The sequence below is a fragment of the Salvia hispanica genome, chromosome 1 (assembly GCF_029641045.1).
Source record: "Salvia hispanica isolate PSC_SH4W2 chromosome 1, Shi_PSC_v1, whole genome shotgun sequence".
Taxonomy (NCBI): Eukaryota; Viridiplantae; Streptophyta; class Magnoliopsida; order Lamiales; family Lamiaceae; genus Salvia; species Salvia hispanica.
In genome coordinates, this window is record NC_142692.1 from 19,015,984 (window position 1) to 19,034,595 (window position 18,612).

General features: G+C 37.1%; 2 protein-coding genes across 2 annotated transcripts; one reads left to right on the top strand and one right to left on the bottom strand.

Annotated features, from left to right (window-relative positions):
* The first annotated feature begins 4,232 nt into the window (after positions 1-4,232).
* LOC125223540 (Glycosyl hydrolase family protein) lies at positions 4,233-7,727 on the top strand. The gene is made up of 6 exons (XM_048126732.2): positions 4,233-5,032; positions 5,241-5,407; positions 5,493-5,590; positions 5,669-6,016; positions 6,237-6,653; positions 7,003-7,727. Exons 1-6 carry the CDS (start codon positions 4,298-4,300, stop codon positions 7,593-7,595), a joined length of 2,358 nt encoding a protein of 785 aa, XP_047982689.2. The 5' UTR covers positions 4,233-4,297; the 3' UTR covers positions 7,596-7,727.
* An 866-nt stretch (positions 7,728-8,593) lies between these two features.
* Positions 8,594-15,426, bottom strand: LOC125222034 (glycine-rich domain-containing protein 2-like). Its single transcript, XM_048124428.2, has 9 exons — positions 15,347-15,426; positions 14,910-15,076; positions 12,373-12,490; positions 12,035-12,286; positions 11,511-11,960; positions 10,944-11,422; positions 10,664-10,859; positions 10,424-10,567; positions 8,594-10,344 (listed from the first exon to the last, which is right to left on the bottom strand). The coding sequence occupies exons 2-9, from the start codon at positions 15,065-15,067 to the stop codon at positions 8,749-8,751; spliced, it is 3,393 nt and encodes a 1,130-aa protein (XP_047980385.2). The 5' UTR covers positions 15,068-15,076; positions 15,347-15,426; the 3' UTR covers positions 8,594-8,748.
* Between the last annotated feature and the right edge of the window lie 3,186 nt (positions 15,427-18,612).

Below are 18,612 nucleotides of genomic sequence, written 5' to 3' on the forward strand. Positions count from 1 at the left end.
TCTATATCCATTCTCTCTATTGCTCAAGTTGTTTACTATAATATTTGTACAAATTGTTCTTATAATTTACTTCAATTGTCTATCATAATAATATCATCTCTCACTACTCTAGTTATACTCTCTCTTTATTTTTCAATTTGCAAAAAATGTCTTCATCTCGTCGTCGTGGTGATCGGGGCAAGGGAATTGCCCAAGACCAAGATCAAAGTGGTCGTCGGAAATCAAGGCGCCCTAGTCATCGTGAGGTTATGGATGAGGTTTCCCGACAAACCGCTATGCGTTTGCAAGTAAGTTGTTCGAATATTAATTTTACAAATTCTTTTTAAATTCACAAGTCACAACTATATATAATATATAAATATATTCTTGTTTTTGGTATTATACTTTATTTATACCGTTTGTATATAATATTTGTAGGCCGAAGAAGATCATAGGGCTGCCATGGTACTTAGCCACATGAGTGGTGGCGCCGACGGTGAAGGTTACGAATCTTATCACTCTTATGGAAACGTGAATTTATCATCCAATGACGACGATGGTAATGGTGGAACTGGAGATGGAGGATCTGAACAATATCCTTCGACGAGCGCCGGACAAGTTGGTGAAAATGATGAAGCGATTCCTCCTCCTGAAACTCAAACCGAGCGGGGTAAGACTAAGAAGGCGTTGAAATCGGATATTTTTGTTAAACATTATAAAAAAGTCCCGGTACTAGATCCAACCACTCAACAAGAGACCAATGAATTTGTCGCATATTGTAACTATTGCGATAAATTCTACCCCTTTTTTTGCCGGTGGGGGCTATGGTACTCTCCATCGTCATTTAAAGGCAAAGCATCCGATCGAATATGGGACCGCCAAATCCCAAACCCAACTAAACTTCCCGTCCGGTGCGTTTGAAACAACAGGTACGCCTCTTTTTAAATATGATCATAAAGTCGCTCAAGATGCTATGGTTAGATGGGCTGCAATGAAGCATTTGCCTTTCAATTTTTTTGATGACAAAAAATATGAAGTTACTATGCAAACCGCTTTTAATGTCGGTGCTAAAAGAATACCCGCAACTTTACATCAAAGATCTAACAACAGACAATTTTTTGAGAAGCAAAGAGAAGTAACACGTTTTTTGTCCACCTTGGGTCACAAAGTAAACATTTGCTCTGATGTGTGGACTGATGCTTTTCAAAGAAATTCATATATGGGCATTACATATCATTTTTTGGACAATAGTTGGACGTTGCACAAGCGTTTGATTGGTTTTAGACAATTTCCTACGCCACACACCGCACCCGCAATTGCTATTTTAATTATTCAAGTTTTGAATGAATATAGATTGTGCAATAAGGTCTTTTCTGTTGGTTTTGATAATGCAATCGCTAACACTGCAAGTATTGCCAACTTAATTGCGGCTTGTGCCCCGGTTATAAATGGTAAGTATTTTCATCATAGATGCATTTGTTATATTTAAATTTATGTGTACAAGATGCTCTTTCTTTGTGGCAAAAGCACGTTGATCCTATTAGAACTGCCGTAAATTTGATCCATTGGAAGCCTCAGATTGGTAAGAATTGGAAGAAATATTGTCATCAAAAGAAAATCAGTTACAAAAAATTTTCAATTGATGTGTCTACTAGATGGAACTCCACATATGATTGTTTGAACTCTACTTTGGAGCATATAGATTATTTGATTGATTTTTTTAGGACTTATCCCGTTGATGATTTATATCTATCGCATGCATGTTGGGAGCAAATCATGAGTTTGTTTAAATTGATCAAAGGTTTCAAAAATGCGACTGTTGAGTTATCAGGTGTTTATTATTGCACATCTGTTCGTGTTTTAGAGCATTGCATGTATATATCACTTGGTTTTAAGACGGCTATGAAAAATTCCGTTACAAATCCTGGGTTGATGTGTGTTTTATATTATATGATTGACGAATGGCTTAATTATTTCAGTGAGATTCCAACGGTGTTTTTGATTGCAAAGGTTTTGGATCCGAAATGGAAATTAGTCGGTACCTTGAAGATTTTAGAATTTTATTACAACAATTTGAGTTCTATTGATCTTCAACCACTTCGGCGTTTGCAATCGGACAACAATGATGACAATGAGGACAACAACATACGTTTTTCCGAAACATTCCAAATAAACCTCCCCAATCTCTCTGTCATCAAACATGCATTTGAGTTTGAGTTGCGAACTCTCTTTGCCGAATACGAAGCCAAGTACAACAGTACCCACCAAGTGAGACAACGACCCACCCTCATCAACAACACAGTTTTGGGTTCTTTCAAGTTGATGACCCCGACGCACAATCCCAATTGGCCGACCTATACGGTTACACCACCAGCGGCAGTTCGTCGGCAAGGACGGTAAGTGAGTTAGATTTATATTTTGACTCACGCTTTTCTTTGAATGAAGATGAATGTCCCGTTCCCAACCAAATCGACGTACTCGATTGGTGGGGAACACATGAGAAAGATTTTCCCATACTTGCATCAATGACCAAGGAGATTTTTTCAATTCCGGCTTCCACTGTCGCCGTCGAGTCCGCTTTTAGTGTTGGATGCAACGTCTTGGACGATAGAAGAAGTAGACTATCCGGCCAAAATATGGAAGCCACCATGTTACTTGACGATTGATGTTCGGCTGACATTAGAGACCAAGAGCTAGATTGGAACACCCAAGTACAAACCGACCAAGACTACTACCCCGACGAAGAAGAAGAAGAACAACAACAACAATGAGGTGGAGTGGGAGGTCTACCGCCGATTGCCGAATAGGTAAGTAAGGTAAGAGAACTACGTGGACTTTGATTCCTTAATGTAATTGAGCATTAAGGATACGTAGGCAACCCAACTTAAATTTTAAATTTAAGTTGGGCTCAAGTTCTTTTCCTTTATTTCTTTTTTTTTTCAATTGATTCAACTTTAAAATATACAAATACAATTATATAATTGTATTTGTATATACTCTAATCGGTGAAGAAGACTTCTCTATAAGACTAAATCCGGGAGACTTTTGACAATTCTACCATGATTGTTGATGGTTAAATTAAACTCAACAATTAAGGTTGAATTGCTAAAGGTATCCTCAATTTAGTTATCTAGAAACATCTCCTTCGCCGACTAAGAGTATATATATATACTATCTATTTACATTTATAATTTATTGTTTTTTACTTCAATTTTTTATTTAAATTGTTATACAAGCTAACAAGCATGTATTATGTTATGTATTAAGTCTTTTGACTTTTTTGTAATTTCAAATTTCAACATTTGTATTTGCAATATCGACATATCGTTCAAATTTGTATAATTGTATCAATAAAATTCCAATTGTCCAACTCCAGTGTCGACTTCTACTCTATTTGTCAATTGTCACTCTCGTTTTATTTATTTATTCGATAGTAAAAGACTACAACTACAAGGTGTAATTTGTAATTAGTACTATAAATGAATAATTTTTAAAAAAAAAGTTAAAAAAAAAAACGAACTTGTACCGGCGGTCCAAACCGGAACCGGCCCGGAACCGTCTGGAAACCGCCGGTCTTGAACCGACGTTGAACCGTGTCTGAACCGGTTCAAGAACCGGAACCGCCGGAACCTAGGCAGGCCGGTTCAGGTTCGACATTTTTTCGAACCTGAACCGCCGGTTCCGAACCGGGAACCGGCGGTTCTTGAACCGTGGTGACCTCTAATTAGATTGCTGGAGTGTCTGCTGGTTCTTCTCACTTGGGTACTCTTTTTTTCTCTTGGGATCTTTTTTCCTACGGATTTTTGGTCCTGAGAGGTTTTAACGAGGCTCAACCCACCCTGGGTTGTGAGATGATCCTTCCACAGACGTGTTGGGGTCTTTTCCCCGTTATCCTTTTTATTACCCTTAGGGTTTTAGGCCCTTAACAGTCTGCTTTTTGCTTTGGATTCCCGGGCCTGTCCGGTATCCGTTTCCTTGGGTATGCCCAAGATGATCATTGTAAACTTTATTTCATCTATTCATTGACTTATTTATAAAAATAAAAAAAAAGAGGAAAGGAGAAATATACTTTGCTGTGAATGAGTAGGAGGATGAAATGGAAAATAAAGAAATTTAGCATGGGTATGGTTGGAATTATGGTAACTAGAACCAAATGATTGTAATATTGAAAAACCCAAACCAAACAAAACATCCGTTTTAATAATAAATGAACCTGAAAAGGGATTCCCACCAAACCAAACACCTCCTTATGTTATTTGTAATTGTACAAGTAGGCACTCCACCAGCACAGCACAGCACAGCCAAAGAGGTACACAAAATGGGCACACCACTTGTCTTGTTTGTCTTCCTCTTCCTCCAGTTGACTTGCCACTCCCACTCCCACTCCCACTCCTACAAACGGCCATGCCAGCCTCCGCACCACCACTCCTACCCCTTCTGCAACACCTCCCTCTCTCTCAAATCCCGAGCCGACTCTCTGATCTCCCTCCTCACCCTCCCTGAGAAGATCCAGCAGCTCTCCAACAACGCCTCCGCCCTCCCCCGCCTCGGAATTCCCTCATACCAGTGGTGGTCCGAATCCCTCCACGGCATCGCTTCCAACGGCCCCGGCGTCTCCTTCAACGGCTCCATCTCCTCCGCCACGGTCTTCCCCCAGGTCATCCTCGCCTCCTCCGCCTTCAACCGCACCCTCTGGGCCGCCCTCGCTGCCGCCATCGCTGTCGAGGCCAAAGCTATGCACAATTCGGGGCAGGCCGGCCTCACCTATTGGGCCCCGAATATCAACATATTCAGGGACCCCAGGTGGGGGAGGGGCCAGGAGACTCCCGGGGAGGATCCCTTGGTCACCTCCTCTTACGCCGTCGAGTATGTCAGAGCTTTTCAGGGAGGGTACCACCGCCAAGCTTCGGGGTACAACTTGAGGAAGCGAGCATTATTGGGCGATGATCACGACGATCAAATGATGCTGTCTTTGTCTGCTTGCTGCAAGCATTTCACGGCTTATGATTTGGAGAAATGGGGCCAATTTAGTAGATACAATTTCAACGCTGTGGTAACTTTCTTTCTTCATTTTAAATATATAGCACTCCCTTTGTCCATCATTTTTGTTAGGAACAGTAAAAGGAGAAATCCCAAAATGGTAAAATGGCTCTTTAGATGGCATTCAAAGGGAGTATTAGTTAGCTAGTTAAGAAATTGGATTATAATTCGATTAGAATGAATATGACATTGAGAGCATTAAATATCTATGTCTATATTAGGTAACGGAACAAGATATGGAAGATACATACCAAGCACCATTCAGGAGCTGCATCCTGCAGGGTAATGCCAGTTGCTTGATGTGTTCATACAATTCTATAAATGGTGTTCCAGCATGTGCGAATCGGCATCTATTACAAAAAGCTCGAAGTGATTGGAATTTTAGAGGGTGATACATTGAAGTCTTCTTGTTCTAATGAAATGAAAAAATTTACAAGAAAGGTTTTTGATTCTCCTCAATGATGTGACCACAGATACATCACCTCGGACTGTGATGCTGTGGCTACCATTTACGAATATCAGAACTATGCAAAGACCGCAGAGGATGCTGTTGCAGCTGCTCTTAAAGCAGGTTGTCGTTAAGCTGCTCTGGAAAATTCGTTGATTTCTTGTTTCTAAAGTAGTTTTTGGATTTTCTTTTTCGTTCTAGGAACCGACATAAACTGTGGAACTTATATGTTGCGCCACATGATGTCTGCGTTCGAGCAAGGGAAGGTATCGGAAGAAAATATAGATAACGCACTGCTTAATCTCTTTCTTGTTCAGCTTCGGTTAGGGCTGTTTGATGGAGAGCCTGCAAGAAATCGTTTTAGGAAATTGGGGCCGAAAGATGTCTGCTCTAAAGAGCACAGGAAATTGGCTCTTGAAGCAACTCGGCAGGGTATTGTGCTTCTGAAGAACGAGCAGAAATTGCTTCCCTTAAATAAACATGGTGTCTCTTCATTGGCTCTGATTGGTCCGCTGGCTAAGTCGACTGACCTTGGAGGTGGCTATACAGGTGTGAGTTCTGTTCATTGTTTCTAGATAAGCAATAAGCTAGACTTTTATTATTATTATTATTATTATTATTATTATTATATTTATTATTATTATAATTATTGTTTCATGACTTCAAAATGAAGAAATAGCTCTTTGATGGCCGAAATAAGTATATTATTCTAGATTCGGTTGAGTAACAACATAAATTAGTTTTTCTTTTATCATTTTAATTTTTGTAGGTGTTCCATGCAACCCGGTAAGTATTATGGAAGGACTGAAAGGATATGTAAAGGATATCTATCATGCTGCTGGTTGTCAAGACGTATCTTGCAATTCAACAGTTGGTTTTGCAGAAGCTCTCTCAGCTGCTAGACAATCTGATTATGTGGTTGTTGTAGCTGGGATAGATTTGTCTCAGGAAACTGAGGATCATGACAGATATAGCCTTCTGCTACCGGGTTTTCAGATGGAACTCGTCACTGCAGTTGCTGTTGTGAGTAAAAAACCTATTATTTTAGTTCTTACTGGCGGTGGACCATTAGATGTGTCCTTCGCTGTTCGTAATCCACAGATTGGCAGCATTCTTTGGATTGGTTATCCCGGGGAGACTGGTGGAACTGCACTATCTCAAATCATCTTCGGAAACTATAATCCGGGTATTTTTCAATGATAGAATGTTTGCCTGAAATGTGACTTAATCAGTATACTCTTACTCAGTTTATTATGCTCGTAAAATTCTTCCAGCATGAGAATGATGATGAAAATAAAATGCCGGGTCTCAGTTGACCATCATACTGTTTATTTATGAGCATCTGACCACGCTCATGCTCCAGGATAATAATTAGGGAGTTATTTTGTAAAAATTTCCACCTGAATCGATGTAATTGTATCCGAAAACTGTTGTGCAAAGATCCCTGGCTTGATAGGTAGAGATGAACATGATAACTAATTCTCCTGTGTTTTTCTAGCTTTTCGTAATTGCTTTGTTCATTATTGTGGTATCAGGCGGAAGACTTACCATGACCTGGTATCCGGAGTCATTCACCAGGGTGCCAATGAATGACATGAATATGCGAGCTGATCCATCACGCGGTTATCCAGGAAGAACTTACCGGTTCTACACTGGAGACAGAGTATATGGTTTTGGATATGGGCTAAGTTACACAAATTTCATGTACAAACTAAAATCAGCACCATTGAAATTGAGTTTACCGGTATCCATTATTGGTAGACGGAAGAGGAACTTGGTCTACACGAGAGGCAATGATGATATCTATGTTGATGAGGTGCCTTATTGCAGTTCCTTGAGGTTTGAGGTGCAGATTTCTGTGACAAACGATGGAGATTTTGACGGGAGTGAAGTCGTTCTTCTGTTTGCTAAATCAGCAAAGAAACTGAGAGGCTCTCCAGAAATGCAGCTAGTTGGATTCGAGCGTGTGCACATCTTACAGAACGAAACTGCTGAAACAAGGTTTGTTGTTGATCCCTGTGACCATCTGAGCTTTGCGGACGAGGATGGGAACCGTGTATTGCCTACTGGAGATCACCTTCTTATATCCAAGAGCATCGAGCATGTTGTTTCCATAGAGAGATCATGAAAGTTGCATTCTGTTGAAAAAAAAAAATATCTGCAAAATGCAAGTGAAGAGCAAGGACTATGAAAAGTGTATTAATAAATTGATTAATGTTGATTGTTGAGTCTGAATCTGAAGGAGATTGATCTTTAAAAATTCTGACTTAAGATTATGCACTTAGGGAGGTAATCAATTGCTAACTAATTACCAATCCCAAATTGAGACCAATTTTCAACCATTAGATTAGAAGATCTTGTGGTTAATATAATGTCAAGTGTAATATATTTTAAATTTAAATAATTATTAATTAAATTAAAAGGGTATTAATGTCAAATCCTATATATAGTAATTATAACTAACTACTTTCTCTCTCCTCAAAATCATCTCAAATCTTTAAATTTACGTAACTCTCTCAATTTAAATTATTTTTTCGCAAAAAATATATTAAATTAAAGATAATTTATAAGGATTCCAACGAGATCTCAATTGCATATGTTCCGACGACGTTCGGATGATGAAATTTGATATTTTTTATTTTAGTTTTCGTAAATGTTGATACCCAGATTTTTATCAACAAATACATCAAAAAATCTCAATAAAACCATGTAAAAATCTCAATAAATATGTGTTGATATTTTCTTGTACTAATGTTGATATTCTTATATCATATTGTTGATATTTGTAATACACAATGTTGATATAAAAAAACACCCACGAAAATTATCATATGATAACATAATGACGATATTACCCTTTTGTTGATATTTTGTCTACTATTTATTGAAATTTGTGAGTTTTAATCTTATCCATTCATTTTAAAATCCAAAGATGGAGATTTAGTCTTGATTTTGAATTAGGGTGCTATAAGCATTAGAATAAGACCCTATGTACTTACACATGTTTATGTAAAGAAAAAACGATAAATGGGGTGACATGTTAGGTTTAAAAGCAAATTTTCTATGCCAACAAAAGTAGATTTCTTAATAGTTGTTTGCAAGTTTCTGTTGATCGCCAAAACGAAATTTAACATATGAAAACTCATAGCTTTATTCGTTACCAACAAGTGGCAGAAAGTACAATCAGATTACAATACTCAAAACCACAAAAGATAGAAAAACAAATACAATACATAAATGACAATCATCTCTTAGTCAATGCATGATATGGTCACACACATCTAATTTGCTTCCACAACTGGCTCCGCAACCTCCACACTTAGCCCACATCCACCACATTTTGTGGACACCTCGGCACTAACACCGCAGTTAGCCATAAAGATTTCAGATTCACCATTGGAAACACCGCAGTTAGCCATTGTGCTTCCATTGCTAACACCGCAATTAGCCGTCATTCTTTCAGACACACCACTGCTAACACCGCAATTAGTCATGGTTTTAGCACCTCCGTTGACACCACAGTTTGCCATCGCGCTAATAGCACTGACACCACAGTTAGCCATCATATTTTCGGATTTAGCACCTCCACTAACACCGCAGTTAGCCATCATGCTACTAACACCACAACCAGCGCTAACACCACAATTGCCCATCACACTTTTAGATTTAGCCCCATTACTAACACCACAATTAGCCATCATATTTCCACTAGCACCGCAATTAGCCATCATGCTTCCAGATTCACCACTACTAACACCACAGTTAGCCATAGCGCTTTCAGATTTGGCACCACTACTAACACCACAGTTAGCCATAGAGCTTTCAGATTTGGCACCACCACTAACACCACAGTTTGCCATTGCACTTTCGGATTTGGCGCCACCACTAACACCACAGTTCGCCATTGCACTTTCAGATTTGGCGCCACCACTAACACCACAATTAGCCATCATATTTCCACTAGCACCGCAATTAGCCATCACGCTTCCAGATTCACCACTACTAACACCACAGTTAGCCATTGCACTTTCAGATTTAGCACCACCACTAACACCACAGTTCGCCATTGCACTTTCAGATTTAGCACCACCACTGACACCACAGTTCGCCATTGCACTTTCAGATTTAGCACCACCACTGACAGCACAGTTAGCCATAGCGCTTTCAGATTTGGCTCCACCACTGACACCACAGTTAGCCATTGCACCTTCAGATTTGGCGGCACCACTGGCACCACAGTTAGCCATAGCGCTTTCAGATTTGGCACCACCACTAACACCACAGTTAGCCATCATGTTTTTAGATCCACGACTGCTGACACCGCAGCTACCACTAGCACCGCTAACACCACAATTTGCCATCATTTTCCCCGGTACACCACAACCACCACTAAGACTGCTAACGCCACAGTTAGCCATCACTCTTTCAGATTTACCACCACTAAGTCCGCAAGCACCACCAGTGCCGCGGCTGCTAACACCACAGCTACCACTAGCACCGCTACCACCACAATTTGCCATCATTTTTCCGGGTACACCACAACCACCGCTAGTACTGCTAACGCCACAGTTAGCCATCACTCTTTCAGATTTACCACCACTAAGTCCACAAGCACCACCAGTGCCGGTAACACCGCAGTTAGCCATCATGTTTCCACATCCCGCACTAACACCGCAATTAGCCATCATGCTTCCACAACTACCACAACCACTGCTAACGCCGGTAACACCACGATTAGCCATCATGGTTCCACAACCACCACTTACACCAGTAACACCAATTTTTGCATTAGCATTTTGCTGATTGGTCTTCCTCAATATTTTACCAAGTATACATGTAACTATGATGCTAGGTAAAATGAACCATTCTTCTTTGATCTGAAATCCCAAAAATAACAAAAGAACGATGAGTCATAATATAATTTACTGGTAAAGGGTTTTTATGTAGTTACTGTACCTTGATAGTGCCAGACTTCATGTTAAGTAATGCCACTGTTGTTCCATAAGGCTCTTCAGGTGAGAACTTTATCGCTGTAAATAGGTGAGGTTCATGTTCACTGTTTGAATTGTAATCCAACCTTCCACCTCTGAAAAACCTTACCTATACAAAGACAAACACCATGAACATCAAGATAAGATTCATTCTAGTTAATTATGTGTTGTCTAAACTTTGGGAGGTTTTAATTAGGATACTTACAGTATGAGGGCCAGTCAACTCGAAGATATGTCCATCGTCATTGTTTGCGTTTGGAAGCTTAACAGACCATGGAGAATTCACCATAGACCATTTGGAGCCTGTAAACTCAGCGAGAGTAGATGATTTTCCCGAAGCCAAGTTTCCAATTACAACTCTTCTTCTACATTCTTTCTTGCCTCTTGACTTGTGCAGATCTCTGGATTAGCAGATATCCATAAATTAAATGCAACTTTGCAATTCATTTGTAAGAAAAGAAAAAAATAAAAATATTTGATAGTACCTCATGTGTAGATTTAGCAGCATCTTCCCATCCTCATCAACTATGGCTGTCAATTCTCTAGTAAACTGGGGCTTGCCTGGAATTGGCTGCTGAGGGTGAAGCATATTTAGTGTATATGGTGCTGGGGTAGGCGTGGTAACGGAGATGGCCACTCGCAAGCCAATCGGCACGGTATTTGAAGAAACCAAATCAAACCATTTCTCCACTGTAAGATCGGAGTCGGATGACAGAAAGTCTTCCAGAGATATGGACATTGTGCCCATTGAAACAGAAGGTGAGGAGGACATGAGTTCACATTGTAGGTTTCCCGTAGGCTGACACTGGAAGTTGGCCACTTGTTTCTCACCAGATTCGGCTCCAATTTTAACGATTCTACGCCCGTTGAAGATCTTATCTGTCCCTGCTTTACTCAAGGACACAAAGAGACTTCCATTATGTCCCTCTGGCAGGTTCCTTACGCCTACGAACTCCAACATCACCTGGAAGATTCATCAAACAAAACATATCCTTACTACTAGTCAATGAAGGGAGCATTTGTATACATAATAACATTGTAGTATTAATTACCTCAAACACTTCCCTAGAAGGAAGTTGTAACTTTGGGTTTTGAGTACAGCTTGCCTCCTTCTTCATATCAGTGCCTAAGTAAGGAGAGAGTCTGACAGGTGAAGGTGCAACACCTTTGTACATAGCTCCAGCTCTCCAGTACCTACGGCCAAACAGGTCCTCGAATGTCCTGTTCGTCCCAGTGAATCCAACATCCAGTTTCTGACCTTTTGATCTATCAGAATCAGTGTCGTCATGCTCTAAAATCCTTCCCATATATTTAAAAAGATCTTCGGTATAAGAAGCTGGATGCAACTGATGAGTGTGCCAAATGAGGTCAATGTCGTAAGTGGGAACAACGAAGCTCTGTATGCCTTGCTCCTTGTTCCTCTTGATCAGGTGTAGAAATCCTTTGTATCTAGCCACAGCTCCTCTAATATAGCGAGTCTCATTCATATGAGGTTGGGAGACCTGCAATACAAGAAATACATTAACATTTATATTTGTGATCACTCCTACTCCATTGAAGTTATACTAGCACTTGCCTGATGAAAGAAAGGAGTTTGCCTTTGAACAGCTGAGACCAAATCATACTTTGTGAATTTCTCTGCCACTACTCCATCACCAATCGTGTTTTCTTGCTTAACCTCCAAATCTAGTTCAAACGGCTCGCCTGGAAATAGTGTTGTCCATGCGTCCTCGGTTTGGTTTTTCGATGTTCCTTCCACAGAAGAAATAACATTCTTGTTGTCAAGAAGTCTGCCATACAACTCCAGGCAGTCTTTCTTGTATCTAATCTGGAAGATTAAGTCAGAATTAAATTTATTAATCATCTTCAATATATAGTTGAACAAATAAAAATGTACTCCATAAAGAAACATACTGGATTGAGCCTGTGAGAGTGCCATATCCATTCACAATCCAAAGGGACAACCAATGGGCCTTCAAAAAGTGGTGATTCAGAATGCTTCGCCAACAATGGAAGCCAGTAAGCATTGTACCTAGTCGTAAAATAAGATTTTCAGATTATACAACCAATTACAATGAAAACCCTTGTGAGAATGGCCTTAAAAGTTAAGAAATATTGTTGGCATTTCAACTTCTAATATCCTCAACTCATGTTTGCAATTCGTACTCTCGTCAAACAAATAAAAACCAGTACTAAATACTACGTACTTATACTACATGAAACATTGTTTAATTTTCTTAAATTTCAAAATAAAAAAATGCAAATATTTCATTTGTAGATTAACTCCTAAACTCGTAAAAGCATCAAGTGGCCAAACAATATTAGGCCTAAAACCTCCAAACATTAAATACACCATTAAGCCAATTGAATAGTACTCTCCATCTGTCCGCGAATAAGATTCCCGTTTTTCCATTTTAGTCGGTCCGCGAATAGGAGTCACACCTTCACTGACTCATTCCACTCACATTTCATTTAAAATTAATATAATACAAGTGGAACCCTTATTCCATAACTTTTTTCTATCCACTTTTCTTAACATTTCTTAAAACTCCTGCCGCCCATAAATGGAACTCCTAATGGCAGACGGATGGAGTACTATATATATTTTGAAAATCACTTAAACCAAATTTGTGCAAAAAATATTTAAACTCAAATTTCAAATTCCAAAACATTAAAAAGAGTGAATTACATTTTTAGGCTCTATACTTTCAACAACGAACATTTGCAGTCCCTACACTTACAAAATATCATTTGCGCTCTCTATACTATACCACTTGCTCATTTCAGGTGCTTTTTCACTTTTTGACCATATTTTTGGACAAAAACGCCCCAAAAAACCTATAGGGCATTTTTGTACACCTCTAAAAGTAGGTATTTATTTTGATATTTATGTTAGTTTGGATACTTTAACTATGATCTGTGTTTTATTCGAATAATTTTTGTTTGGATTGGTTATGAGCAGAACTAACAAAAAGAAGGGTGTGGCTTAAGTGCCTACCCAATTTTATTTTATTTTTTTCAGTTTTTCTTCTTCAAAATTTTTTCAAATTTTACAAATTATGTTTAGCCCTTGTAGAAATTCTGCAGGAGAGTAAATGGTCATTATTGAATGAATGAGAAGGGCTGAATCTGTGAGAGTAACTGACAGAAATTAAAATGATTTTGAGCTTCAGGAAGAAGCAACTAGTTGGCAATAAAAAAACAACACCAATATAATGTTATTTTTAATTGCTATTACTCTATACTTTTGAAATATTAATATATTATTACATTAGTTGTGCTTAAAAGCCACAATAAATTAAAGATTTCTAAATATTTTTAAAATGTGAATCATTTTTTTATAAATTTCATTTTAATTGATTCATCTTAGTTTGAGGAAATAGAATATGTGCTTTATAATAAATCGAATTTATTAATTTAAAATCCAAGATTAAAACTATGCATATATTTTATACTATAACCAATCCAAAAAAAAATATTTGAATAAAATATAAATCACGGTTAAAGTATCTAAATTAACATAAATATCAAAATAAGTACCTATTTTTGGAGGTGAGTGTACAAAAATATCCTTTAGACTTTTGGGGGTGTTTTTGTCCTAAAATTTGGTCAAAAAGTGAAAAAGCACCTGAAACGAGCAATTGGTATAGTATGGAGTCCGCAAATGATATTTTGCAAGTATAGGGACCGCAAATGTTTGTCGCTGAAAGTATAGAGCCTAAAAATGTAATTCACTCCATTAAAAAATACTCCATTCGTCCCATCATAGGTAAGACATATTCCTTTTTAGGTCGTCCCATTATAAGTAAGATATTTCATTTTATGACAAAACACGGTACAACCTGATAACATTAAATTCTTTAATGTACTCTAATACTCTCTTTTCATTGAACTAAGTTACTTACAAAACATTTTTTTTTGGCAGAAAGATCAAGAAATTGTGTTGAATACATTAAATGAAAGTGAAAAATAAGTGAGGGAAAAAGGTAGGAGAGATAAGAGAAAGTAAGTAGGTGATGAATAAAATAAGACCAATTAGATGTTTGTTTTTTTGTCAAAGAAGGAAATAACTTGACTTTGTTGCAACGTCCCAAAAAAAAATGAGAATCAATTTAGTTGGAACAAAGAGAGTATTTAATACTTTCCTATCTCATTAAAGATCATCCACTATCTTTTTTGCTTATTCCATCCAAAATAACTCATTTCTAAAAACAAAAATACATTTAAAAATGACTCATTACTATAACCGGGCCCCTTCATATTTTTAAGAGAGTGAGAGAGCATTAAAAAATACAAAATATAAAGTAGTACTAAAACTTTTTGCATATTTCAAGAAACTCACAAACATAAAGGAGGGCATCAAAGTAGTAAAACATGTACTCGAATATTCAACCATCAAATAATTAATCATGAGAGAGCATCAACAGTTTAAGTAAAAACGCTGTACTTGCCTGTAAATAGCCCTATCTAGAGCGGGCCCGTCATAGAGGCAACGGTTCCGATCAACAGCCGCGAGAAACTTGAGCTGCTTTTTAGCCGCGGAAACAAGGTCGACACTGATCGCAATGCTCTGTGCTGCTTCCCATTCCAAATTCTGCTGCTTCTCCATTCTTCACGGCTGAAACAGAGTAAAAACATCATATAATCGTTCCTCAGTTTAGCCAGTTAAGATTTATGCACGTTGTTGAATTCGATAAACACATAACTCGTGTCCTAATCTGATTTCAATTGAGCAGAGTTTCGGTTAACAAAAACTGAAAGTAAAATTTTGAAACTAAGCAAACTATTACTAGTATATCCAAAATAACGATGATCAGGCATAAAAAGGAGTATCCACAGTAATGATAAAATGCAAAGCTTTGATCATGAAAAGCTATAGTAAATTCACCTGAAATAAATGATATTGTAGACTGCAAGAGTTGAGGTTAATGATTGCCGAAATGCTGTGTATTTATAGGAAGCATTTTGCATGAGCAGGAGTTTGAGTGTAGAGGTACAAGGACGAAAGGACCCTCTTTCATCATCCAAAATGCCTATTATACCCCTTGGCGATTTGCCAAGATTTAGATCATAATTACTCCTCCATCCCCGCTTTAACAGTCTCATTATTTGTAAAAATAATAAAAAATAGTTAAAGAAGAGAAATGGTAAATTAATAGAGAGAATAATATAGAGAAAAGTCTTATCTACATTATTGTCTCTCTTACTTTATCATTTTTCCACTTTAACTATTTTTTATTATTTTTATAAAAATAAGGCAGAAAAATTAATGGGACTATTAAAGCGGGATGGAGGAATTATTTATTGATTGATTGCTTTTATATTTCACTTTGGAAATCGTTATTAATACTCTTATTATACTCATCCATGCATGCCACCAACTGCTAATGGATTGATAACTTTATCCTTTTTCGTGGTTTTGATACTTTATCTTTTTCATTATTAAATTTATTGATTCCATCTCAATGATATTTTAGCTAGTACATGATTCCATTTCAATATACTCCCTCCCTCTGTCCCCGATTAAGAGTCACACTTTGACCAGACACGAGTTTTAATAAATATAAAGAAAAATTAGTTGAAAAGATTAGTGGAATGTGGGACCCTTTTTTTTATATTGATTTTATAATAAAATATGAGTGGATTGAGTTAGTGGAATGTGGGACCTACTTACTATTTATGGTAAAAATGAAGTGTCACTCTTAATTGGGACGGACCGAAATGGAAAAGTATGACTCTTAATCGGGGACGCATGGAGTAATTCATAAGCACGTGGAGGAAGGGAAGTGTTGTGAGATCCGCGCTTTGCATGAATGGTCCCCCCACCGCCTCTTATTATTACTCCCTCCGTCCCACATAATTCGTCCCACTTTGACCGAGCACAGATTTTAAGAAATATACTCCCTTTGTCCCGGCTAAGATGACACATTGCTTAGTCGGCACGGGATTTTAGGAGTTATTGGTTAAAGTGTTTTAATTGGAGAGGGAGAAAGTGGGTGTAAGTATTAAAGTAGAGGGATAAAGAAAGATGGATATTTTAATAGGAGTGAGAAAAAGTAGTTGAGTGTATTAATTGGAGAGAGAAAGCTACCAAAAAAGGAAATGTGTCATCTTAGTTGGGACAAACTTAAAAGGAAAATGTGTCATCTTAAGCGGGACGGAGGGAGTAATAAAAAGTGAGTTGAAAAAGTTAGTGGAATGTGGGTCCTACTTCTATATATTAGTTTTATAACAAAATGTGAGTAGAAATGCGTTAGTGGAATATGAAGTCCACTACCAAATATAGCAAAAGTGAAATTGGACAAATTATGTGGGACGGATGGAGTATTTTTTTTCTAATTATTTTGTTAAAATTTCTTTCGTCCCATAAAAATATGAGTAATTAATAGTGCGAAAATTAAAATAAAATTAGTTAAGAAAGATAGAGAAGGAGAAAGATGGTTAAAGTAGTGTTAGTAGATATTGAGATCCACATTATTAGTAGTGTTTAATGGTAATGGTGATATACTTTGTAAATAAATTGATGTATAGAGATAATAAATTGGGATAAATTTCCAAAATATTTATATATTTTTATGAAATGGACGATATTTAAAAATGCACGTATTTTTATGGAATAGAATTGGGTATATCTAATGCAAATTTCGCACTTTCTATTTTTACTATCTCATAAAGCATTCAAATTAGAAAGACTTCAGCTTATGCCAAAACTCCCGCAATGTTATTAGATCCCTGTTTTTCTGTCTGAGGCGAAAAGAAGACTCAGCTTATGCCAAAACTACTGCAGTGTTATTATTTCCCTGTTTTTTGTCTAAGGCGCCCTCTCCTCACATCCCTGTCACGCCAGAACTTTAAATTTACTAGTACTACTATTTTAATATACATATAATAAGTGCATAAATAATTATTTTATCACAATAACTATACAAACTAATACATAAAAATATTAATAATTGAAATATAAATTCAATTAAAATATACGTATTAACAATTGAAATTAAAATGCAATAAAAAAAATCATTAAAATAAAAAAATGCAAATACAAATACAAAATTACTAACTTAAATTAAAACAAAATAAGCATATAGAAATCGTTTAAAAAATAGATTAACAACCCCCCCCCCCCTCCTTTTCATTTTGTTCTCTCCGTCACAGCCATGCCCTGCGCCAGTAGCGGCTTGCTTGCCCAAATCGGGTGTCGCCAGCAGTCACGACTTCACCCAATCCTGTTTGCGTGCCCCAATCGCAGCACCCCCAATTACCAGCCTGTCTTCGACGCCCCGCAATGGCCGTCGACGTGTCCATTCATATAATATCCTAAAGGATATTCCCTCTGTCCCACAATAGAAGTCACATTTAGTAGGAACACAGCTTTCGAGAAATATAAAAAATAGTGGATTGGAAAAGTTAGTGGAATATGAAGTTTATTTTTTATATTAGTTTTATAATAAAATGTGAGTGAAGTGAGCTAGTGAAAAGTGTTACATACTTACCATTTATGGTTAAAGTAAAATATGACTCTTAGTCTCTTACTGTAGAATTGACTAAAATGACAAAATGTGACTCTTATTATAGGACGAAAAGAGTATTATATTTCGTCTTTTAGAAAAAAATAAATCTCTATTAATATATCCAATCATTTTTTTCTCTTTTATTATTATTAGTCCAACTATTTTTTTTCTTTTGCATCAATATATAAACTAGCACACTGAACAATATTTTTTAAAATACTAAAACACTATCAAATGGGATATTTACTCCAGAACGAATCAATATATAAACTATATTTTTTCTATTCAATTAGCACACTAAATATATTTTCTAAAATACTGTAACATTATCAAAGTGGCATTTACTCTAGAACGAATCAAGTATCTAATTAATAAATGTTGCATTTCTAATTTCTATTCTTTTCTCATGCCTGCCAGGCGCCAGCTCCTCATTTCTTATTTATATGTATTTTCTTTTATTATACCCAACCATTATCAAACGTGACATTTCCTCTAGAACGAATTTAAGTATCTAATTAATAAATGTTGCATTTCTGATTTATATTCTTTGCTCATGCCTGCCAGCTCCTCATTTCTTATTTCTATGTATTTTCTTTTATTATGCCCAACCAATGTATTTCCTCTGAATAAATTTTCGGCAATA